This window comes from Coccinella septempunctata, chromosome 3, assembly GCF_907165205.1.
Source record: "Coccinella septempunctata chromosome 3, icCocSept1.1, whole genome shotgun sequence".
In the NCBI taxonomy this organism is placed as follows: Eukaryota; Metazoa; Arthropoda; class Insecta; order Coleoptera; family Coccinellidae; genus Coccinella; species Coccinella septempunctata.
The window spans coordinates 35,492,281-35,518,075 of NC_058191.1; the positions used below are offsets into that span (position 1 = coordinate 35,492,281).

Genomic DNA, 25,795 nt, shown 5'->3' on the forward strand with positions numbered 1-25,795 from the left:
CTGTAAGGCGATTCACTGACTCATGTAGAAATCCGACGAAAATTTGAAACATATAACACTTACCTAACTAATAGATTGAAAGTTTCGTTAAAATTGCCGGCATTGAAAAAGAAGCTTTTTCCAATGTGTTCACGAAAAGTCAGTTTTTGTTTTGTTAAATATTAAATTACGTCAATCAAGTGTAGGAAAATGGTCCCAAAGGATTGGGTTTGTCCATTGATTCGTGGTCAAATTCAATTATAGGAACACAGAGTTTCTAAAAACTATATAGAGAACTTTATATTAGCGTTCTGTGACTAAGACCTAACATCAACAATCTCATTTTGACAGATGGCGTTCATGTGATCGTCGTTTGATTTGTTCTTTTCTGAGGTCATAGCTCTTAGGCACTCTGCATGAACTCACCATATGACCTAAGAAAGGAAAAATCGATCGAGTTCACCTTATAGTTGTCTGCCAATAAGATTAATGCCTTTTTTAGGTCTTAGTTTTTCAAGGGTAGAGGCTCCAGTCTCTAGACATAAGTACATAGGCAATTCCTTTCGACAATAACCTTGAAATTTTTTTACCTCCGATTTCGAAAGAATATTTTATCCAGTTGTAGATGTAACTTTTAAGGGGGGTTGCGTATCACTGCAGCCTTCCAATGTTCTTATGAACTCCAGTATCTGCATGGAAACTCCAGTATCGCTCAATGAAATGCTTGCATTGGCAAGGTATTTCTTCCCCATAGTAATTGAGTATTAAACCTACTTGCTAAGATCCACCGCAGTCATCCCTAGTACTTTAGGAGGTTGTGGATCCAGGTACTTTTACCTAAATCTTGCAGTGTTAAAGATACCGAGGAACTTTTTGGATTGTTCCTACCCCAGAAGATTCCTCATCCAGAGCAATACTCTTTCAGTTTTTGTTTTCTACTGGCCAATGAAAGAAGTTTGTGTGTTGTGTGCCTTCCCAGGACAGTGTGTTAGCCTCTTAATTTCCCTTGAATTCCAAGTGACCAGGAATCCAGATAAAACAGACTCTGTTATTATTTTGTCCAGTTGCTTTGAGTAGTTTCCTAGAAAAGTCTGGACAGGACTAATTTGATTTGATTAATCGTTTTTTCAAATCTGTCTGAAAACAGTAATTGTGAATATTTTAGACAGAGTTTTCCTTTTTTTTTCGTTCATGATTCCAAAACTAATCATTCGAAATGACGAACCAAAAAAGAACTGATAATTTCCCACCAAAGGGGGGTTGTACTGTGTTCCCCCTTCCAGTTTTTGGATTTGAGATGCGCAGCTGGTGCATTACGGTTCTTCAACCTAACACTTTCATTGTTTTTATTTTTATTTTGGTACCAATTGAATAAGTGGTCTAGAAAAAGATCGAGTTCCGGTATTTTTAGATAGAATCACTATAGCGTATTGAATAATTGACCATCAAGAAGGATATAAAAGGTCATTTATACACAGATATAGAGAGCCATTTCATAATTCATATTCGCCGATAACATTAGGTACCTGCTATTAGAATTTAGAACGTCGCGAAATGGTGCTGAAGTTTTGGGTGCTTTTGGGTGAGTTGTGGTCACCATACAGGTGATTTGATACCTTTCATTCGGGGTATATTTCCTCATATTTTTCGAAAAATTTTCAAAATATATTCGGCTGGATATAATCTCCACCAGAAATAAACTCTCAAATTTCCTGAAATAACGTTCATCAATCCTTCACAAGCTTAAAGATGATTTTTCAGCTTAAAGATATTTTTTCCAAGACGGAAGTTTACAATTGGTTTTGCTCGAAGCTTATCAGCTAGTAAAATACTAAAATAACGCAACAAATTTGGATGATGAATGTGCCTAATTAAATTTTCATTGCTCGAAAATGAATGCCTAACTATAAACTCATTGATGAAGATTAATTTCAATAATTCCTATGTATTTCTTAATATTCACTCTTCTTCGAAGAGCACACAAACGTAGTGGATAATTTTTTTTAATAATCACGTTAATTTTCTGCTTACTTCCCCATTCACGATGAGGCAGGATTGAAAATATTCATTCCCTTCATTTATAGTAATGTTAAAAAAATATTTTTCGATTCTAAATTGAGCAAAAAAAAACTGTAAATGAAGAAGCAAAGAGCCAGAAATTTTTTTGGGGATTGGTGAGAATAATTTGGCCACTGTGCCTCTACATTATTCAAATTCGGTAATGAAATATCTAAAATCAAACATATATTCCTTCCTCATGCCCGATCCATCTTCCTGAACTGATAAGTATAGGACATTCAAATTCCACTTGAGATTATCTCAATTTCAGTGCAGAATTCAGTCAAACGATTTGAACTTTAATGTATAATGTAAATTGGTGTATGTAATTAATATTATCATTTTTGAAAATAAAACAACTTCCTTCGGATTCAGACCCATTGTCTTGGGAGATATTTTGAGATAATTTGTGCATCCATTCATTGAACCAATAGTTTCAGATATACTTATGTCAATGTTCGGACTTATCCAAGAATTATTGTGAGATTATTCGTCAGTGTGTATTATAAGATTTATATATTTGTTCATACTTGACTATATCAATTTTAGACGATGAAAAAAAATCGATCTTCATATTCGATGACCGTCGGTCAGTTTTTTTGTGTTTTTGGAAAAGATAAAGACTAAAAAATTGACGATTCTTCATTACAATGCTGTAGAGAATAACTTTCATAGAACAAAGTGGTAATCGCTCCAAATTTCAGTATTTTGTACAGTGTGCTTCACATATTATAATAATAATAATAATAATAATAACTTTATTCATCCTTTGGGACATTACAATGATGTATAGGACATGTCAACAATACAATTACAAGATAATATGAAAAAAATAATTAAACAAGTAACAGAAGAATTCGTGAATAATTGTCAGTGCTCAATTTAGCGGACACTGAAAAAACTCTTCAGTGCTATAGAAACAATTTTCAATCAAAATATTTTTAACCTCTCTCTTGAAAAGTTTATCATCCAACAATTTGATTCTATTAGGTAAATGATTGTACAAAGTTATACCCGCCAGTCTTGGCGACGACTCGTATTTGGATGTTTTATGTATAGGGACACATATGATATTTTGGTGTCTAGTTTTATAATTATGAAAATCCGAGCACATCGTCAAGCCGGCCAGGTTACAGCGAATGAACATTATACAATTTAACATGTAAACACAGGGAAACGTTAACAATTTGTTGTTCTTAAATACTTCCCTACAAGATTCACGGGGCCTCAGGCCGAACATGAGGCGAATTATCTTCTTCTGTATGATGAATAAGCGAGTCAATGGATTTTGTGGTTTATTCAGTCAATAAAATTGAAAAGTGAATCATCAATTTTTATAGTATTTTATTATTCACAAGCTATCCGAATAGGCTGTCGGAAAAACTATTGAACATATAGATATGGAGAGGAAAAATAATTTTTCAAAAAAACAGAATCCTACAAATTGAACTGACTGATTTAACCATTTCTTGCTTATAATTCTCCAGAAAACGGTCAAAATTTTTTCATAATGGTGTTTTTTAATCCAAGCAATTCTATTCAAAATTGCCTTGGACAAATTTGAAACCGAAATTCAGAATAACATGCATTCTAAAACAAATTAATCGTGGTCAAGTGGTCTATGGAATTTTAAATGTATTTGAGCGTAATGCTGAGGTTCTTCTGTAACATTTTGTGTGTATCTTCCGAACAGGATGAAACTGGTATGCAAGCTTGGGATTATTTCTAGAATCTGCCAGAAATATTTCTTAAAAAGTTTTCATATCAAGAATTTGTCTAGTAGTTTTTTTGACACGAAATATGAACGATAGGTATATTACGATATAATTCGAAAGCCTGTATACTTGAATACCATATAGTTTCGAATCTGCAGAAGTGCAGAATTTGATTCTTTTTTGAAAAACGGTTTTTCCACAATAACTTTTCATGGCTATGTTCCATAGTTTTACCAAAAAATTTGTCTAGTCGGTAAAAATAGTCCAGTTTTAAATTTCCACATCAGATACTGAAAGCAGTATCTTTCTCAAGAAAGCAAGATGGCACATTTTAACGTTGCCTATGTACCTATACCTACGTACAGTTCTTATATTGCCAGTAAATCAAGTTGAAAGGCGAAATATTAAATATTATGATGATATTATACACCTATTTGAATATATTCCATAAACTTTTGAGATAAAATCAAAATCGAATTATTTCGTAAATGAGTTGCCATGAAATCCGAACTGATTTCGAAAAGAACTTCATGACGTCTAAAACTAGAAATTTTTGTTTCCATTATCGAAAATTTCCTCAATGGATTGTTTGAAAACAAGAATTTCAAAATTTATTTTCATCACTAGGAATTCCTCTATCCAATATACCAATTAATTTATTATGTCTTTGGGAATTCTTATTGCCCTGCATTTTATTTTTAGATTGATATTTCTAATCTTTCAATTACAAAAGTTAATGGATGGATAAGAATAGGATGTGAAGGAAAGAAAATATGTTTGAATATAGTGATAAGGTATGAATTTATTTGTGTCATAATGAAGATGTTATTATATGGCGCCAAATGTAAATATTAATTATTATTTTATTTTCGATACCACAATATCTAAATCTTTGCGCATGTTGAATCGAACAAATCAACACGTGTTTCAAAACGTCAGGAACAATGTGACTATTGGGGCAATGATTTGGGGAGCTTTTGCCTAGGGTGGCCAATCATCATGCATCTCTTCTTTATTCGAGGCAGGCATTCGCGTTTTGTTACTTTTGTTGATAATATCCTGCAATTCATTTTACTGCCGGTCTCTAAATTGACCTACACACGTCATTTTCATCGAGCAAATGCTCATCGAAGAATGGATCTTCTGCTATAGAAAAAAGTGTTTTTTTTGTCGTAGCCACTACAATCAACGGATATAAATCCTATAGAATATGAGGGAGTTATACAAGAGAGGTCACCCCACTTTGCTCATCTCCACTCTCCCTGGGGGCACATTTTGTGGATGCCTAGCCCTACATAGAATTCTATCAAATCATGGGGTTATAAAATACATTTTTAATTCCACACAAGTCATGTTCAAATATGATCCTTTTTGGTGTAACACTCTTCAAGGCTCTGAGTTTAATAAAGCTAATAAAGTAAACAACCGAATCAATTTTTCACTTAATATACACTCTTTTCCTTCGCACTTTTCAATGGTCAAATAATCAATATCTGATATAGATTACGCAACAAAAATTCCTCTCTCTGAGTGAGGCAAATTCAGAAGTTTTTCGAATCCTTGAAACAAAATTTCCAAGACTGAACCGGATGACTGACTATACATACACACACTGAATATCTTCGGAATAAACTGGATCTAATGATGATAATATCCTGTACATTATATTTTGCAGAGCGATGTTTAAATTCGCGACCAATTGTTAATACATATCAGTATGACCAACTGGTTCTTTATTCGTAAACTCGAAGTGCAGACAATAAAAAAGGGGGTCCTGTATTATGATAAAGTTAAAATTCTATTTCTAAATGAGCAAACCCATTTCGAATTTTCCAGGGTAAACAGCGCGACCTACGCCACTGTTCATTCAACCTTTTACTACTGAAGAATTTCCTCAAACATTGATCCTTTCATCGCAACCTTCATTTTCGTTACGTGAATTAGCCGTGTTTGTAGGCTCGCCTTTATGATCTCTAATAAATTAGATTCTAAATATATCTTTAGTGAAATTAACTTGTTAATTCACTTGCGTTCGAAAAAAGAAAATTGCATAAAAAGTTCCAATAATCCTATCAGCCTTCGGTTGAACAAACAGATTTATTTTTGAACCATTTTGACACAGGTTTAGTCGGTCTGAAAAGTCAGTTGAAGATGGAAAAAAATCCAGCCAAAACCAGTTGGGCTCATGGTGTAAATGATAGAGCATTCTTGAAAAGTTCTCTCATGGGTGAGTTGAGAAGACAATGAACATGTGGTATTCGATAAGTGAACCATTTTTCTAGGTGATGTAGACATGTTGGAAGCTGACATTGTAATGGGCAGGTTGACAGATGGAAAAGAGAACGAATTACCCATTATGGCGCATCCACCCAAACAGATTTCAGACCTTTCCCTGATGGAGTTCCTAACCGTTGTCGATGATTTCAACAGGGATAATGCCTTCAAAAAGGGCATTAAGTTGGATTTCAAGTCCATCGATGCCTTCGAAGCTGCTATACGCAGTGAAATTTTCATAAATATCACTTCTGAGGTAGATCAATATGCAAGGTGATCCAACAGTTGACTCACTTTTTTGAGAAAACTCACTCAATGTATTGATGAAGAGGCTTGTCTACTGCTTTGCATGTCAAACTCATATCTCATATACCTACTCTTCTTCAGTGTGACAATTAGGAACTGACTATAGCTTCCTTTATGCGAACGAGTTTTTATTGAAAGCGAGTCTTATGTACAAAAAAATCTTTCAAAATAGTACGAATTAGTAAATATGGAAATATTTGCCTCTATCCCCATCGGACTTAAATCACAACTGTCAGACGACACTAAAACTAAATCCAGAATAGTCCTATTATTCCTATCAAGTCATTTATGAAACCATTAAAAAGTGATATAATTTTTTGTCAATCCTTATTGAATTCCAATACGACTTGATCAAAAACCAAAGCCTTATGACAGGTTGAACAGAAAAAAGTACTCTCGACGCCAAATCTAGTAGAACATTTAATGAATCTATGCAAACACTTCATTTCATTGAATTTCTCATTATAAAAGTGAATGAACATTTACAGGCTGACTATCCTGTCTGGTTGAATGCAGACATCCTAGAAGGCCCAAATGCCCCGTCTTACACTAAGCCAGTTGATGCAGCTCGTTTTCTAAAAGGGAGCAAACTGATCCCAAACGCCATGCTGTCTTTGGGCTGGACAACTGGCTTCAACAACACCCACAATTCTGGTTACACTTTTCCTCAAATAGAAGAGATGTTGTACACTATCAAACAGAACGAAGTGAACCAGCCCATCACATTCGCCGTACGAGCAGGTCTTGTTGCGGAATCCCAAGACCAAATGACTCTTCTACTCAGAAATAACAATCATACTCTCACCATTTGGTCTGGCGTACAAGATGATGGTTTCGATGTGGGCAAATTGAACGAGATACTGGATAAGGTGGAAAAAGGAAGGATTTACGTTGATGTTCCTCAAAAATTGAGAAGTCGATTGAATATAGTAAACGGGACAAATAATATCAAGTTATAGTTAAAGGTTGAGCGATACGCCATCGAGTTGCCTTTGTTATAAGAAAGGATCATTTTATAGCCAATGAATTACTTGCTTCATTTGAGGTCTAGGGGTACCTCTGGAATAGAAACATCGTGTGGTTCCAAAGTTTTATAATACTCCCAAATTGAAAAAGAAAAAGTTCAAAATAATGAAGGGAAATTGAATTCTTTGAAAGAATTGGCTGAATATTTCATGCTATAAACTGATTCACATTATACATAGAATCGCTATTGTACAAAATGTCCCTAATATCACTATGGTTCCTACCAGCTTTATAGGTGGATTCTCTGGAAAAATTTGTTCAATAATCTTTCAGATTGAAAATGTTATTGTATAGGTATAAACTTAAGTGAAAATGTAGTTATAATTTCGTTGTAATGAAATGAAATATTTTCAAGTAAGTAAGGAAAAAAGCTCAGAACCATAAAAGATCCTATTTTTAAGAAATGAGGTGCAGTACTTATCTATTTATAGCTGGCAATAGTAATTCTCATGCTTTTTGGTCATTATTATCATGAAATAGTCGTTCATTTTCTAGCCACCTTCTCTATTCTTTTTGATTTTTGTTTTGTTTAGCGAAATCATATGAAGCAGGGTGAGTTAGAATGGTCTGAATGGTGAAAATTATTCATCAACGTGTATCCTACAATTTATCCTCTGGTACATATAGCGAGTTGAAAGAAAAAATCAAATTCATAGTCTTATTAACTTCAAAACTTCCTTTGAGGTAAAATGAAACTTAAATATCATTTTGAGGTGATGTTTAATGATTGTATGAAATTTTCTAGACCGCTGGCATTTTTTCAAATGAATTAAAATTGGTATCTATTACTTGCTCTCACATGCAAATATAAAGTTTATTCAGATATTTCCGAAAAAGTACTATTTGCATGCGATGACATCGTAGGAGGCTTATTTTTCACGACATATCGGAATATTTTTCAATCTTTGAACCATAAATATGATTTTTTTCTACGTAGATAAATAATTTTTAATAATAATATGAGGAAAAGGTTCCTAAAACGAAGCTCGGTGGCTTATTCCACCCATGCTGTTCATACTTGGTAAGTACTTAACGCAAAACGCAGTATTTTTTCAGAAATAACATGGAACTCCCTAAAGCATGAGATTTGATATTTATTATTAGTTTTGAAAATAATCCGGTCCGAAATGAACATATGATATGAATCAATTTAATATTACATTATCCGCATATTTCTTGTAATTAATAATTAAATATTTTTTATAAGTTTTTTTATTTATACACCAGATAAATCAACCTCGAAATGAACTTCCTATGAAACTATATATTTATATTTAAACAAATTATTATCTCCCCCCCTATATACGCCTCTGGAATTTCAAGCTTTGATTCATATTCAGAATAAAATGTACTCGTAAAAGTAAAAAAGTTCACCCATCTACAACGCTTCAGTGATAGCTGAAACAGGGCTTACCCAATAAATCATCACACTTTTGGATTTCTCATCGAATTTTGATGTGGTTGAAACGACAATATCTTTTGAAGTTGGGCGTATAAATTTGGAAGAAACTGGGAGAGGATGAAAGCAAAAACCATTTCAGAAAAAAAATATATGAAAATTTATTATTAGGTTTATTAAAGCCAAAGTAAAGATCCAAGTTACCAAGATAAAAATTTCGAGTATGAAAAGGCAAAATAATCTTGAAAACACCGAGATTAAGTTGTACTTAAGTTCAAAACTTGAATAAAAATAAATAAAATATCTACTATAATTTACAAGATATAGAAATTAAATTAAATGGATACATAAAATGGCTAGTTAACATCAATAGGTATTATATACATCTTTCCTTAAAAACTCTTAGCATTAGTTATATTTTGTAATTTTATATTTTCTACACTTTTTGTAATCATATCAATCTATATCAAGAAATCAACATAGAGTACCACTTCCTGGAAATTTTGCCAAAATGATTAATATTGCAGTATTCACCTGCTCACAAAATGAAATTCTATTCAATTAAGAACAATCTAACTCAATTCCTGTGAAATTCTTTCATTTCGTGGTAGTTATCAATCATTATTTCAATAAAAATAATTTATTCGAATCATAACTTGTACTTTATTCAAAAATACTTGCTTGATAAACCTAAGTGTTTCAAATATTCATTCCAAGAATCTATTCAGACACTGAAATATTGCAATGGATGTCTCAGAAGTCTCACTATGCCTCATTAAATTGATGTCAGACATTGCACAATTCATTCCATTAAAGCATTTTTTTACAATGTGAGGATATCTCAATTCATTGTCTGGTCAAATTAAGGCAAAAAAGCAAAAATTTCGCGAGATTTATATGAGTGAAAAACAACTTCCAAGATCCGATAAAACATAAATTCGCCTTTATTTAATTTTTGCCACATCGATCATAATATATAACTGGGATTCCTTTTCAAACTTGGCGTTTGTGATGATTAGAAAACAATGGATAAAACTTGATTCAATAAAAAACAAATAGTTGTGAATATTTACATAAATACAGTAAAATTGCATTAACAGGGCATTCATTCGCTCAAAATCAAAGTGATTCTCAAAAAAAAATTACGTTACACACCCCCTCCAAATAAAATTTTTCATGCTAAAATTTCGAGACGGCAAAACTATGCAAGAATACTTAATCAAATTCGACGAATAAAAATTGAAGAATTTTTTTCCTATAATTTTTTGAGATCACTAAATAATACTAAAAACCGGCAAAAGAATCACCCTGCTAGCTGAATCACATTAAAGATAATGAGTATGAAAAAATTCGTCTATAAAATAAAAACATAACACCCCAACATGAAAGGACTTAGCACATAAACAAATGAAAATTAATTGTCCAGCGATAAAATTAGTTTGTATATTCTGAAAATGTGAATCACTTCAGATGTGACCTAACTTTTCGAAATTAAATTAAATCTATTTATGTGCACAGTCATCATCGTCGTTCATTTACACACTGATATCACAACATTACAGAAAATCCGAAGTGTCCATATATTTCTTGTACATTATTTCGTTTCCGTCCTCGCATCATTCTCTCCCCATGCACACTAAGCGCCGCGACGTTGTTTTTTTACATCCTACCTCTTTATATCAAAATTTCGCTCGTCATCCTGAACAGTTCTCCTTACCGTTTATCATAAGATATAAATATTGTAGAGAATTAAATTTAGAAATTTTTCGATTTTATTTACAAGATGCAGCAAGACGCTGAACAGCAGCTACTGCTGCCACCTTTACTCTTCTGCCTTTGATCTGAAACAGAAATTGGGCTCAAAACTACCGTTTTATCGACGGGAGTCATTCGATTTTTTGCCTACGTCTGGATCCAGCATAAGTAAGAAAGTGGTGAACTGTCCTTACCTTGGGAATTAGGCTCAGGTAGATTTTCCCTGGGGACCAGATGCATTACAGTTGTTTTACCGAAAGGAAGCCCCAGAGCCCCAAGTGTTACGTTACTGTGTAGGAAACGACCCTGATAAATGAGTCGCAAAATTTCAGCCTTTGAAACAGCCTCATGACGCCAATCTGCAGAGAAGAATATTGATGGAGGTGTTGATTTTTTCAACTATTTTAATTATGGATATCCTCTAAATAGTGTTCCTTAACTTTCGTTTGTTGAATTTAATAACCGCCAGTGATTTACTATTTTGTGTATATTCAAAACCATTCATAGTTTTGCTAGTTACTGATGAGATTAAAAGGGCTTTATGTTTATGAACGATCAGGACCTATCATTAAACTGTTCAATGGCCTAAACGATAGACGATACATGCTTGTTATTCTGGAAATATCAGGATAAAAACAAACAGAGAAAGAATCTGAATGAAAAATGTAAATGTAAATGAGTGTAAGTATGACACTTCCTCAGCAGTGTGAAACATTTCAATTTTGATTTAAACATGAATAAATGGTAATTTGGTTAATCAGAAGCATGAACGTACCATCCAAGTGAAACTTTGAAGAAACTGGTTCGATGTTTCAATGGTTTTTGTTTTGAGAAGTATAATTTTATAAATACATATGAAATATGAAAATAATTAAATTATATTACACAAAGGTTTTCTCCATTTTGAGAGCAGCGAGTTGATAACCGCGCAGTTAGGAAAGTATCCGCATTATCATGGTTTCTGTCTTACTGACTCATCATCGGGCAGCGATATCAAAGAAAAACTGACAAAGGTGCGAACAATAAAAATTGGGTATGGAGAAAACGTTTTACAAGAACTACATCGACTTACCATCTGGCCAATTGTCAAACACATGCTGTGCTATGTCACCTGCTGATTCACTGGGACTGAAAATGAATTCTTTCGTTTTGCCGCTGACTAAGATCAAGCGCAAATTAATCTGAAACAAAGAAAAGAGGAGTTTAAGACAATAATCAATTTGATCCAGACTTGTCATGGCGGTATTTAGTGGTGACTAACGAGGTTGCTTACTTATCTCACAATTTCAATAAAAATTACAGAAAATGATCTTTGATTCTTGGCTAGCAACAATTTTTTAACTAAGGAAAGTGAATTATGTACAAGTTTTCCAATACGATGAGTTTTTCAGTGGTAAAAAAATGAAAATAATGTAACAACAAAGTTTACTAAATTATCTACTTTCGAGCTGAATATAATTTTCAATTCGGCTTATAACCACCAAAAGAATTCCTGTTTTCATACAGAGCAGTAAGAAAGATATTCGAGCGAAAAATTATTGCCCAACTGAGGAAGACAATTGGGTTCATCCCAGGACAATTAATAACGTATTAACTCACTTTCTTCAACAATAAAACGCAGAGAAACAATTCACTGTTCGGTTGCCTAATTTCTGTAATTGTTGTCTGTTGATAAGAAGGGAAAATTCATGAATATACATACATCGCAATGGAACAATGCTCCAAGAGAATGAAATTTCATAAGCGCGTATTTGTTGAATGTTTTCTTGCATTTTCAAATATAGGAAATTGGTGTGGGTGTGATAAAGAGTTGAAAGAACAACTAGGAGTTAAATCAAATGTAAACTCAAGCTGTTCAACAATTATAAACCTAGAAATCAAGGAATAAACCAAAATCTGTTTCTATAAATCATAAAGAATTGAAATGTTGAATGAATAAACATGCCAACTGGATGCATTCTCGCAATATCTTGATCATTTCGAAAAATTTATTTCTATCTTTTTGATTTTCCTCTCATTAAATAATATTTTACAAGAGTTGAATAAAATATTCGTTGAATATATGTATTCTTTTGCATCAAATGCATCTACATACATTGAAGCCTCAATTGAAGCACAAACTTCCAATTCTTCATAATTTTCATGCCAAATGTTCATCACTTGTTACTTGAATTGACATACTCATTAAGTTATTCTAATGAATATTAGAAATGTTGCATTATGAAAGGAAATGGTGGTGCTGATAAAATAACAATAGTCTGATTGAATTTTTCATTTGAACAATGAGAGCTATTCGAGGAAATTGAGGAATAACACTAAATTAAATTTAAAGTTATCTTTAACTGTACAATAATTAATGAATATTGCATGAATTGTTATTTCAACACTAGAACAACTCTAGCATGCACCATATTATTGTGGTAATAACTCTGGATTTCATATGACTGAAATATCAAATGAATGAACTTTATAGCTCTAATATTCTTTATTTAAAAGAGTGCTCTTATTGAAGAAGCACTTGACCTTTACATCTCACCAATTGAGTCACCTAGGTTTATTTTCATTCAGTCTCTCTTCAATAAGAATATCAATATTATTTCCAATGTTGTTCATTTTAGATGAAAGAAAACTTACTAGAATAACTTTTATATTATCAGTTACATATCAGATGCATGCTCAAAATTAAGTATGACACTGTTAAGCTTTGAGAGATGTTTCAGCATAAACTATATGACATTGTACAATAATTATTAATTAGACTACTAATGAAAGTTATGCACATAACAAGAATAATCTCTGAAGATATTTTTTATTCACAATGCTCAATGAAAGAATAGCATTTTAGCACTTGGGTCATAGTTCTAGTCTCAAAAAAAGTATTAATGGAGACAATATTCATATACATTATGAGTAATATGCAATGTTATGAATTGGTCAGAATTAATACCTGCATCTATCAATTATGAACTGTGACGGCATATTGTGTTTAAGATGAAAACAAAATATTATTGATGAAGTTTGATGATGCTTTATTGAGGCTGATTTTTTGTACGATTTTTTTGAGATTTATTATTATTTTATTTATTCATTATTATGAATTGCTCAAAATATAATTATATATTTTTCATGTGATTATCAATGTTCATCTAATAATTCTTAATGTTCACCATCAACAGACAAATTTTGGTACCAATATACTCAATCGATAGTCAAATAATCCCAATAATTGAAATGAGGTTAGAGAATGAATTCATGAATGATTTACAAATGCCTCAACAAACTTCATGAATTCAAAGTGGTTGTTATTTCATTGATATTGGTTGTATATAACACAAAATAGACACCTTGAACAAAAAAGGATAAGCTTCTTAGCAACAAAAGTTTCAGGCTCTACACGAATATAAATAAATTGACTTTGTGGGGGAGGATATGCAAAAAATCGTCACCCACATAAACCTTCCGCTAACTGTTCTTTCAGTATAATAGACAAATTAAAAGAAACTCATACAAGATGGAAACAATTCAACAGTTTCGAAAAATTTGGGACAGAAAAAATTAACAACATATCAGAGAAAGTTGAAAAGATTAGTGATAAGTACAAGAAAATTAATTTTTTTTGTAGTTTTTACATGATGAATAAGCACTCGCTCATTCAAATTGCATTAATATAAGAAATTTTGCAACCGTTCTTTATAAACAGAATATAGGTCGCCTATTGAATGTCACCAAGAGAAACATTTCATTCAATAAAATTTAGAAGGGTGCGGTTTTTTATATTTACCTTGTCAGCTGGTATATGTCTAGAACCCATTATTAAAGCCAGTGATTCGCCTCAAAAGACTCCGTTGCAGGAGTTTGAAGCTCGAAATCCTCAATATTTAAGAATCATTACTCCATTGTGGATAGTAGGCTGGTACTTTCTAATGAGTAGTATCAATTCATTGATAGATTTTCAGGGAATTATACAGTCCGCGATTTATGTGACGGTTAAAATAACACTTGGGACCTCACAGAAGTTCGAAAAAACTCAGTCTCTACATTACTAACTGAACATAATTAATCCTTGTAATATAACAATAATACAATGGACAAAGTAATTTCTACACTCATAACACGCAGGCGTTGATTACTGTTATGGTGAAATATTTTTTCCTACTTCATTGATAGATGGCGCTAAAGCTCGTCTAATTATTTTCAATTCGTATCTCTTTTTGATTTTGGATTCGATTATTGTGTCAGAAAAAGAATGTCACATATCATCGTTATGAGGGTTCTTTAATTTACTATTTGTATTGCGAATTATCCCATTTTTTTCAAAATTATCATCATCTGTGCACTTTTCTTGACAGGCAGAACGAGAGAGAGAGAGAGAGAGAGACTGCTTTCAAAGTTTTGACACTTGCGGTTAACCTCAATAAACAAGAAAAAATAAACGAAAACTGAGATTCAGCAATCGTATTCGGTTCGCCCTAGTTTATGTTCATTTTAGTTGTCATAAAATATTATAATCGATATGAATACCCTTCCGAATGATAATAAATTAGTATCGGATGAAAATTACTCTTCAAAATCAGATGTTCTCGTATTTCTTGAGGTGAGCACCTACACTTTTTTCACCCATGAATGATTCGGAATATCAAACTCAATTTTTCAGGAGAAACTAGAAAATGTTTGTAATTTTCGCGATAGATATTTTGAAACTCATAGTTTAGATGATGCCATTCATAAAAATGACGACCTGAAGAAGCTTCAGGAAGAAACACTGAAAATATTTGAGGAAAATGAAACAGCTGCAACAAAAAGTAATAAAGCAAAATACTTTTTTATGAAGGGTGCGCTGTTGAATGTAGTCCCTGAATATAGTAAAGATGCTGAGAATCTACTTTCAAAGGCTATTAAATTAGATAGAAAACTTGTGGAAGCTTGGAATGAGCTGGGGGATTGTTATTGGAAAAATGATGAAGTGAAAAAATCAAAAAGTTGCTTTGAGGGAGCTTTGAAAGAGGTCTGTAATATGACGTTTACAATCAATCTAAGTAATGAAAAGATGAGGTTTTCCCTTAGAATAGCATATTTATATGTTTTTAGAGAAAGAATAAAGTTTCATTGAGAAACCTTTCGATGTTATCAAGACAAGAAGTTGTCATCTCACAAGCTGAATGCATTGCTAATGTAGAAAAAGGTCTCAACTATGCAAAGGAAGCAGTTAAATTAGATGCCCAGGATGGTCTTTCATGGAGTTGTTTAGGCAATGCTCATCTTTCATATTTTTTTCATGTTCAACAGAATCCAAAAATATTGAAGCAAGCAATAAGTGCCTATTTCCAAGCGGTAAGACATTCAATATTGAATTAATTAAATTTTATGTTTTGGGAAATTGAAAAAAAAAAAATGTATTATCCTTAGGAGAAAGACATTGTAGCCAGAAGTTCCCCTGATTTGCATTACAACAAAGGGATTGTAGGTATAAAAATCAGAATTTTATAGTTCCTAATTTTTTTCGAATTTCCAGATGCTTAAATACAAAGAGGAATTCAAAGAAGCTTTAGAATCCTTCAAAAAATCTAGTTTATATGATCCTACATGGGATAGACCAAAAAAGAGGGAGCAACAACTTATCGAGTATCTGAATAATATAGAAGAATTGGTATCAACTAAAGGGAAAATGAAAACCAAAAAGTTGAAGAATTTACTTGATTCTATAGACTCTAAACATCTAGGACCATATTTGGAAGATACAAAAAACATACTCACAGGTGCCAATGCAAGGTTAATCAGGGTCAACATTCAGGAATTGAAACCTGGAGTGAATGAATTGAAGGTTTTGCTTGGAAAAGTTGTCTGTTCAGTGAGGAATGAAGATACTGTTCCTTTGTTAGTATAAAAATTGAAGTGTGGTGGAGAGGTAGCAAATACTAGCTCTTTTTTTCAGTACTTTTTGTCTGGTGGATGAAACAGGGGAGTGTGTTGTTGTCACATTATTCAATCTAGCAGATGGAAAAGGAGTTATAATAGGGGATTCAGTGGCGATTCCTGAACCATTGGTGACTGATGTGAACTTCGACTACAATTCTGTTGTAAGTGACATCCTCTTTTATGGTTTCTATTCAATCTTAAATCCAGAATTGATGTTTTATAACTCTTTAGTATTGGTTAGACGTTTTATTCCATCTTAATCATCAAATTTAGATGCTTTTTCATCATGTGAATTTGACATGCTCGAACTCACTCTGAATAAATAAATGTGCTGCTGTTTTGAACCGATCTGGAACCATTGAAAAATCGAATCAATACAGGTATTATAACTTAAACAATAACCTCAACTCCTGTGACTATCCGTGAAATTACTTGATTTGAAATTGGTGCATCTGTAAACACCAGTGGCGTAACAATAGGGTGGCAGAAAGGGGAAAGACACTGAGAACTATTTTATATTGAGGGGGATCCATCCAGTACTGAAAAAGATGGGATCAGTCAACAAAGAACGGTTACACAGATGTCGATAAAATTTCTAAATTTATCAACCAGAAGAGTTGCTCTTTCAGATTATATGTCACATTTGGATCTGCGATGATTTTTGAGGGATACGCGTGCCGAAAGTTGACCTCCGAAAAATTCCCAAAAAGATGGTTTCAGTTGAAAAATCGTCAAGACCGAACGGTTGCACCTAGATGGATGAAATTCTCAGATTTATTACTAGAAGAGTTGCTGTTTCAGAATATGTGTCACATTTGAATCTGCGATGATTTTTAAGGGATACGCGTGCCGGGAGTTGACCTTCGAAAACTTCCCAAAAAGATGGGTTCAGTTAAAAAATCGTCAAGACCGAACGGTTGCACCTAGATGCATGAAATTCTGAAACTCATTACTAGAAGAGTTGCTCTTTCAGAATATGTGTCACATTTGAATCTGCGGTGATTTTTAAGGGATACGCGTGCCGGGCGTTGACCTTCGAAAAATTCTCAAAAAGATGGGTTCAGTTAAAAAATCGTCAAGACCGAGCGGTTGCACCTAGATGGATGAAATTCTCAAATTTATTACTAGAAGAGTTGCTCTTTCAGAATATGTGTCAGATTTGAATCTGCGATGATTTTTAAGGGATACGCGTGCCGGGAGTTGACCTTGGAAAAATTCCCAAAAAGAAGGGTTCAGTTATAAAACCGTCAAGACCGAACGGTTGCACCTAGATGGATTTATTACTAGAAGAGTTGCTCTTTCAGAATATGTGTCACATTTGAATCTGCGATGATTTTTAAGGGATACGCGTGCCGGGAGTTGACCTTCGAAAAATTCCCAAAAATATGAGTTCAGTTAAAAAATCGTCAAGACCGAACGGTTGCACCTAGATGGATGAAATTCTCAAACTTATTACTAGAAGAGTTGTTCTTTCAGAATATGTGTCACATTTGAATCTGCGATGATTTTTAAGGGATACGCGTGCCGGGCATTGACCTTCGAAAAATTCTCAAAAAAATGGGTTCAGTTAAAAAATCGTCAAGACCGAACGGTCGCACCTAGATGGATGAAATTCTCAAATTTATTACTAGAAGGGTTGCTCTTTCAGAATATGTGTCACATTTGAATCTGCGATGATTTTTAAGGGATACGCGTGCCGGGAGTTGACCTTCGAAAAATTCCCAAAAAGATGGGTTCAGTTGAAAAATCGTCAAGACCGAACGGTTGCACCTAAATGGATGAAATTCTCAAATTTATTACTAGAAGAGTTGCTCTTTCAGAATATGTGTCACATTTGAATCTGCGATGATTTTTAAGGGATACGCGTGCCGGGAGTTGACCTTCGAAAAATTCCCAAAGTGAAGGGTTCAGTTAAAAAATCGTCAAGACCGAACGGTTGCACTTAGATGGATGAAATTCTCAAATTTATTACTAGAAGAGTTGCTCTTTCAGAATATGTGTCACATTTGAATCTGCGATGATTTTTAAGGGATACGCGTGCCGGGAGTTGACCTTCGAAAAATTCTCAAAAAGATGGGTTCAGTTAAAAAATCGTCAAGACCGAGCGGTTGCACCTAGATGGATGAAATTCTCAAATTTATTACTAGAAGAGTTGCTCTTTCAGAATATGTGTCAGATTTGAATCTGCGATGATTTTTAAGGGATACGCGTGCCGGGAGTTGACCTTGGAAAAATTCCCAAAAAGAAGGGTTCAGTTATAAAACCGTCAAGACCGAACGGTTGCACCTAGATGGATTTATTACTAGAAGAGTTGCTCTTTCAGAATATGTGTCACATTTGAATCTGCGATGATTTTTAAGGGATACGCGTGCCGGGAGTTGACCTTCGAAAAATTCCCAAAAATATGAGTTCAGTTAAAAAATCGTCAAGACCGAACGGTTGCACCTAGATGCATGAAATTCTGAAACTCATTACTAGAAGAGTTGCTCTTTCAGAATATGTGTCACATTTGAATCTGCGGTGATTTTTAAGGGATACGCGTGCCGGGCGTTGACCTTCGAAAAATTCTCAAAAAGATGGGTTCAGTTAAAAAATCGTCAAGACCGAGCGGTTGCACCTAGATGGATGAAATTCTCAAATTTATTACTAGAAGAGTTGCTCTTTCAGAATATGTGTCAGATTTGAATCTGCGATGATTTTTAAGGGATACGCGTGCCGGGAGTTGACCTTGGAAAAATTCCCAAAAAGAAGGGTTCAGTTATAAAACCGTCAAGACCGAACGGTTGCACCTAGATGGATTTATTACTAGAAGAGTTGCTCTTTCAGAATATGTGTCACATTTGAATCTGCGATGATTTTTAAGGGATACGCGTGCCGGGAGTTGACCTTCGAAAAATTCCCAAAAATATGAGTTCAGTTAAAAAATCGTCAAGACCGAACGGTTGCACCTAGATGGATGAAATTCTCAAACTTATTACTAGAAGAGTTGTTCTTTCAGAATATGTGTCACATTTGAATCTGCGATGATTTTTAAGGGATACGCGTGCCGGGCATTGACCTTCGAAAAATTCTCAAAAAAATGGGTTCAGTTAAAAAATCGTCAAGACCGAACGGTTGCACCTAGATGCATGAAATTCTGAAACTCATTACTAGAAGAGTTGCTCTTTCAGAATATGTGTCACATTTGAATCTGCGGTGATTTTTAAGGGATACGCGTGCCGGGCGTTGACCTTCGAAAAATTCTCAAAAAGATGGGTTCAGTTAAAAAATCGTCAAGACCGAGCGGTTGCACCTAGATGGATGAAATTCTCAAATTTATTACTAGAAGAGTTGCTCTTTCAGAATATGTGTCAGATTTGAATCTGCGATGATTTTTAAGGGATACGCGTGCCGGGAGTTGACCTTGGAAAAATTCCCAAAAATATGAGTTCAGTTAAAAAATCGTCAAGACCGAACGGTTGCACCTAGATGGATGAAATTCTCAAACTTATTACTAGAAGAGTTGTTCTTTCAGAATATGTGTCACATTTGAATCTGCGATGATTTTTAAGGGATACGCGTGCCGGGCATTGACCTTCGAAAAATTCTCAAAAAAATGGGTTCAGTTATAAAACCGTCAAGACCGAACGGTTGCACCTAGATGGATTTATTACTAGAAGAGTTGCTCTTTCAGAATATGTGTCACATTTGAATCTGCGATGATTTTTAAGGGATACGCGTGCCGGGAGTTGACCTTCGAAAAATTCCCAAAAATATGAGTTCAGTTAAAAAATCGTCAAGACCGAACGGTTGCACCTAGATGGATGAAATTCTCAAACTTATTACTAGAAGAGTTGTTCTTTCAGAATATGTGTCACATTTGAATCTGCGATGATTTTTAAGGGATACGCGTGCCGGGCATTGACCTTCGAAAAATTCTCAAAAAAATGGGTTCAGTTAAAAAATCGTCAAGACCGAACGGTTGCACCTAAATGGATGAAATTCTCAAATTTATTACTAGAAGAGTTGCTCTTTCAGAATATGTGTCACATTTGAATCTGCGATGATTTTTAAGGGATACGCGTGCCGGGAGTTGACCTTCGAAAAATTCCCAAAGTGAAGGGTTCAGTTAAAAAATCGTCAAGACCGAACGGTTGCACTTAGATGGATGAAATTCTCAAATTTATTACTAGAAGAGTTGCTCTTTCAGAATATGTGTCACATTTGAATCTGCGATGATTTTTAAGGGATACGCGTGCCGGGAGTTGACCTTCGAAAAATTCTCAAAAAGATGGGTTCAGTTAAAAAATCGTCAAGACCGAACGGTTGCACCCAGATGGATGAAATTCTGAAATTTATTACTAGAAGAGTTGCTCTTTCAGAATATGTGTCACATTTGAATCTGCGATGATTTTTAAGGGATACGCGTGCCGGGAGTTGACCTTCGAAAAATTCTCAAAAAGATGGGTTCAGTTAAAAAATCGTCAAGACCGAACGGTTGCACCGAGGTCGAGACCTCACATAATTTCAAATATAAAATTACCCCCCCCCCCAAATAAATCCTGGAATCGCCACTGGTTTCTTTATGTATTATGTTTTTGTTGACTTGATTCCATACATACTTTCTCCCAACACTGTATAACACACTATGACTTTTCACAAATATCTGTGCCTAAAATGGGATTCACACTGATTCCTCAATCCTAGACATCACTTCTTAGTTAACCTAAAAATGCTCCGTCAAAAATGTATCACAACATGCTGAATAGAAATAGAAAATTATATGCTGCTCCTTTTCGATTTCCAGAGCTATAAGTTCAGACTGATTCGGGTAGAGACTCCAATTCTTGTAGCTGTGAATGGTAAACTTCTCCAGAAAGATCAAACAGCGGGTGTTCAAATGTCAATTTTTCGAAAATTCGATTGACAATCATTTTCCCAGCTTGGGGATCCATAAACTGTGCTTTAAGACATCAGTGAATTAAACCACCGTGAAAACTTTTCGTGTACTAATAGAAATGTGATCGACTCTAATATCATGATATGTCTGAAAATTTAACCAATAACTCCAATTTTAACTTTCGATGTAGTATGTTTCACAAATGGCTGTGAATAGATCAGATGTAGATTATTTGGAAGGTTTCGTATCTACAACTTATTTCAGAAGAAAAAATGTAGAATTTATTTGATGTTTGTTTTAACGTCGAAAATGAGCAATTTTGTGAATATATTATATGTACTATGATTTTGTAAATACTTATTACTCAATAAAGACCAATTAAATAATTTGCTTACTACACTTTCATTTCATTTTTGTTTTGTTAATTTACAACCCTGAATGGCACACACTAGGAAAATATGAATGACTGTTCAACAGTGGATTTGGGCCAATGCTTGAATCGACTGATTATAGACAATATTTCCTATTTATTGAAAAAAGTTTCTGCCACTGCCGTACGAGTTGCCTTATAGTGTGTGAACATCTTTGCTAGTGGCAACGAGACATTTGTGTCAACAATTTACGATGTGTAGTCGACATATTGCAGAACCCAGATTTGGTCTAAATCTAATGATACACTTTCATTACTCAAACTCGTCAGACGTCAATTTCAGATTCCTAAATCGCAATCAGTGTCAGTTACATATGCATTGCATTGCATAATGACCAACTATTCAGCTCTTCTCTCTTCAAGAATTAAATTAGGCTTGATGACAAAAGACTGAAATTCATACGGACAATTTTTCTATTAATAAAGAAAGAAGGAGGAACTGATGAAAAAAGTGTTATCGTTATAGTTTAAGAAAAAGCTTTTTGTTTACTTGGAAAGAGGGCGTTATTATTTGCACCGATAGTACCATGTGAGTACAACATCAGCTTTTTATATCAAAATTTCCATTTCGCTATAAAAGTCAGTGTAGGTCAAATATGAAAACAAAATAAACCAATATATTTATTACTTAACAAATAAATATGTATAATTGTCGAAATGTACACAGCCTAATTGTATGATTGCATTCAATTATTAGAAAAATGTATAAGAATCGTATATCAAAATATATGAAAAAGTATCAATACATTGTTCACTTGTACTAGGAAAATTCAGCAGGACCGAATCAAAGCACAACTGGGGGATTTATTTGTCTTGTTTCTCGTCCAAATCGTTGTATATGTACAATATAAGGATTCATGGAAGAAATGGGAAAAATTATACAATTCTTCGATAATCTTTCTTATGCAGCAGAATTTACAATCTGATAAACAAAAAACTTGTTTTTATTGCACGGTTGTTTGAAGGGTCTTTTCGTGTAAACCATTTGAAATTTCATCAGAAACTCGGCCACATTTTAGGAATCATAATCTGAAGCTCTGAGCTCATCAGTCAGTATAACAGTAAATAACTGAATTCTTTGGCTCTTCATCGTTCACCATGAGGAATAAACGATTTCGTTGGTACAATTTCGATGGAGTCATTTCGAATATATCCAATAGAAAATTCTGAGTCACATCACAGATTGAAACCAAATATTTCGATGTCTGGTATGCGGCACTGGAGAGGGTATTCACAATATTGGATCTTACAGGGAAAACACCCTGTAGACGCAATTTCAGTTCGACAAACCTTCACTCCACGTTCACAGGTTGCTTTCCCACAATTTCAGATAATTGTCTAACACTTCCTCGAACCACTGTCTTTTCTGGGGATCTTTGAAGGCTGGTGCTAATGTTCTCATGTCGAGCTCTAAAATGGCCTCGTTTCTCAGAAGACTGTTCAGACCGAGGAGTAGTTTACTGTCCTCGTGTAGTTTCAGCAGACTCGGATACGAGAAGATGTAGTAGTTGACCCGAAGTTTGGAAGATGCCCATCTTTCTACCTGTAACAAAATGGAATATGACATATGAACCCATACTTTTGCAATAACGTCATAGCGGGTGAATCAGTTAAACAAGCTACTGCTACATTACTAGAGTACGGAAAGGTTCACAAAGCTAGAGAATTGCTGCCTGCCATTTGCCAGGTTGACGATAGTTTTTCTGATTGGGCGTATTTGAATTGTTAAAATTCTTAAAAAAACGCCTTCCGGTTCATCGTGCGAAGCTGTTTTTTGATGTTACCCTTTTCTACTCATGTGTGTCCGACTCAGAAGTGGTAGACCAACATGCTACAACCTTAGGAGAAGACCGTTTTTAACTATTTAGATCAGGTCCGTCGCTAGAGGGTAGGTAGGTTAGGCGGCCGACCAGGGACCCTAAGACGTAATGATTAAGGGGCAGCATTTTGAGCTTGGTCAAGAAAAAATCAGGGTAAAGCTGAATCCACATTATGCCGCTGTGTGCTGTTCGGCAAGGCTGCTCGGCAAAGCCGATGTATATGTGGATGCACCGTTGGCCTGTGCTCTGATATGCCGCTCTGTGCCGACACATCTACATACACATCGGCATAATGTAGATTTTGGATGCAGCTTAAAGCTGAATCCACATTATGCCACTGTGTTCCGATCGCCAAGACCACTCGGCAAGGTCAAAGTGTATGTGGATGCACCGTCGGCTTATGCCGATGAAAAATCGCTCCACTGTCGGTCTCCATCAAAGGAAGCCGATGGAAAGGCATGTACCGACCGCTGGCCTCGATCGGCGTCAGTTTTAATGCAGACTGTTTACACACCTGTTGATGAATGCCTACAGAGAAGCCTACACATATGTGGATGTGCCTACTCTCGTTGGCTTTGCCGATGAGATTTTGACGATCCGCAAGGCTGCCAGGCGCACAACGGCATAATGTGAATGCAGCTTAATATGTATAAAGAAATATCGAATGAAATTTCAATTCGGTCACCAACCACAGGAATTCCCACAAATTTAACTAGTTTGTCGCGTGTCTACTGACACGTTAACACAACCTCTAACGGCAATAAAAAAAAAAACAATCAAAGGTGCCGCATTCGCATTCTACTCATAAATATATCCCAGGCCGTCTGGTTCCCCACTGAAGTGACCACTTCTTTTATGCTTCATTTTCACTGATCATGCTTTTTGGCTTCTCTTGGAACTCTCAACTTCTCAACAACTGGTGTTCAGGAGACGCCGTTAAGGTCGAAATGTTTTAGCAAATAATTTATTCTTTTCGTCCAAATATGGATATATACTCACGCCTAAGTACCTAAATATCGCCTCAATTGACAAATATGTCAATAGAATAGAATAGAAGTATGAATTTTTGAAATTTTCAGAATTTCGGTTTTTCTTGCAATTTTATACTTTTTCAAATATTGTATTTCGCTACTGCGTATTCATAATTTCTTCTAAATCTTTTATTTTAACCAGAAAAACTGTACCTACACGTATTCCAACAGGAAATTCGGCTTTTTTCAATAGTAAAGACTGAATAATTCGATATCCGTAACTTTGAACAGGCAGTTTGTTATCCACCGGATACAAATAGAACTTGCAGTAACGTTTTTCCTCATTTCGGAGGGAATTTCAACTGGAAATTAACCGGAAATTAATTTCTATGAGGGGTAAGAATGGGCGCCCACTTGATGCATGGGCAGTGATGCACGTACATTACAAACAATGATTAGGTACCTACTGAAGTTTGATTTGCCAGTCCCATCGCACTCGCATGGTGAACAAATAAATTGAATATTTGTCGGTATAATAGGAAAACAAAACTGTGGCACCTATCTTTAACAGCGAAAGTAAAATAGAGGTTGATTTTCCTCTGTGGATATCAAAAATCGGATTAATTTAGATGTGCGGCAAAATCAAATGCGGTCGAGATACCTGAGCATTAAAAAAGTAGATAAAATAGTATCATCTTACCGTAGAATTGCCACTTGCTACTTTTATGGCTCCCATGTGATCTGCATACCAGGGACTGAAAAAATTCCTTAGGTCCATACTCTCCAATTTTTTCACCGACTTATTACTCAGTCGTTCCTTTATTCTTTTGTATACTGGCTTTCTATAAACGAACACCTGAAAAAATTCAACAATTCAAGTGACGTTTCAACTGAAAGAATCCATAAAGGCGAAAAATTCAAGGATTTGGCGATTGGCTGGAAACAATATCATTTTTTCTAGTAGGTATACCTGTTGAAGATCTCCCTAAAATGCAAAATATTCTGGCAACCTGCATCTTTGTTATCGTTCATGTTTTTCCGCCAAGAATTTCCCCAAATTATATATTGAGAAGGTGAAAATGATTGCCAGGCATACAGGTAAGTGTAAAATACGCGTTTCAGTTTATTTCTCCTTGATTCCTCGTTAATCTCTGTCCCAAACAATAACCTGATTGCTTTCAAATTTCTACTTAATATGACAGGGTCAAAAAATGTTTCTTAGTCTTAAGGGGGACATCAAATACAAACAGTTAATCTGACCTTGGAC

The 25,795-nt window shown here is 34.5% G+C and overlaps 4 protein-coding genes across 8 annotated transcripts in view; 2 read left to right on the top strand and 2 right to left on the bottom strand.

Annotated features, from left to right (window-relative positions):
• Nucleotides 1-1,324: 1,324 nt before the first annotated feature.
• On the top strand, nt 1,325-7,716 carry LOC123309011 (protein FAM151B). Its single transcript, XM_044891852.1, has 4 exons — nt 1,325-1,561; nt 5,875-5,979; nt 6,035-6,282; nt 6,821-7,716. The coding sequence occupies exons 1-4, from the start codon at nt 1,534-1,536 to the stop codon at nt 7,289-7,291; spliced, it is 852 nt and encodes a 283-aa protein (XP_044747787.1). The 5' UTR covers nt 1,325-1,533; the 3' UTR covers nt 7,292-7,716.
• A 1,177-nt stretch (nt 7,717-8,893) lies between these two features.
• Nucleotides 8,894-14,632, bottom strand: LOC123309012 (ubiquitin-like protein 3). The gene is made up of 4 exons (XM_044891853.1): nt 14,294-14,632; nt 11,585-11,693; nt 10,707-10,871; nt 8,894-10,598 (listed from the first exon to the last, which is right to left on the bottom strand). The coding sequence occupies exons 1-4, from the start codon at nt 14,321-14,323 to the stop codon at nt 10,534-10,536; spliced, it is 369 nt and encodes a 122-aa protein (XP_044747788.1). The 5' UTR covers nt 14,324-14,632; the 3' UTR covers nt 8,894-10,533.
• Nucleotides 14,633-14,892: 260 nt separating this feature from the next.
• Nucleotides 14,893-21,693, top strand: LOC123309010 (tetratricopeptide repeat protein 5-like). The gene is made up of 7 exons (XM_044891851.1): nt 14,893-15,106; nt 15,167-15,517; nt 15,601-15,843; nt 15,919-15,972; nt 16,025-16,386; nt 16,445-16,589; nt 21,215-21,693. Exons 1-7 carry the CDS (start codon nt 15,026-15,028, stop codon nt 21,332-21,334), a joined length of 1,356 nt encoding a protein of 451 aa, XP_044747786.1. The 5' UTR covers nt 14,893-15,025; the 3' UTR covers nt 21,335-21,693.
• Nucleotides 21,694-22,345: 652 nt separating this feature from the next.
• LOC123309795 (torso-like protein) overlaps nt 22,346-25,795 on the bottom strand; it is a 42,088-nt gene continuing 38,638 nt past the window's right edge. For all 5 annotated transcript variants that reach the window (XM_044893066.1, XM_044893063.1, XM_044893065.1 and 2 more), the window contains exons 4-5: nt 25,229-25,384; nt 22,346-23,280 (exon numbers count right to left, since the gene is read on the bottom strand). In XM_044893066.1, coding sequence (XP_044749001.1) covers nt 23,041-23,280; nt 25,229-25,384 — 396 coding nt within the window. In that variant the 3' untranslated portion in view covers nt 22,346-23,040. The remainder of the gene's footprint in view (nt 23,281-25,228; nt 25,385-25,795) is intronic.

Coding starts and splice junctions, on each gene's coding strand:
- LOC123309011 (XM_044891852.1), top strand. CDS start 1,534: ATGGTGCTGAAGTTTTGGGTGCTTTTGG. Junction 1,562..5,874: donor GAAGTTTTGGGTGCTTTTGG/GTGAGTTGTGGT, acceptor ATTTTGACACAG/GTTTAGTCGGTCTGAAAAGT. Junction 5,980..6,034: donor CTTGAAAAGTTCTCTCATGG/GTGAGTTGAGAA, acceptor CCATTTTTCTAG/GTGATGTAGACATGTTGGAA.
- LOC123309012 (XM_044891853.1), bottom strand. CDS start 14,323: ATGGGTTCTAGACATATACCAGCTGACAAG. Junction 11,694..14,293: donor GACATATACCAGCTGACAAG/GTAAATATAAAA, acceptor TCTTTGTTTCAG/ATTAATTTGCGCTTGATCTT. Junction 10,599..10,706: donor ACCTGAGCCTAATTCCCAAG/GTAAGGACAGTT, acceptor TTTCTGTTTCAG/ATCAAAGGCAGAAGAGTAAA.
- LOC123309010 (XM_044891851.1), top strand. CDS start 15,026: ATGAATACCCTTCCGAATGATAATAAATTAGTATCGGATGAAAATTAC. Junction 15,107..15,166: donor ATGTTCTCGTATTTCTTGAG/GTGAGCACCTAC, acceptor TCAATTTTTCAG/GAGAAACTAGAAAATGTTTG. Junction 15,518..15,600: donor TTGAGGGAGCTTTGAAAGAG/GTCTGTAATATG, acceptor ATATGTTTTTAG/AGAAAGAATAAAGTTTCATT.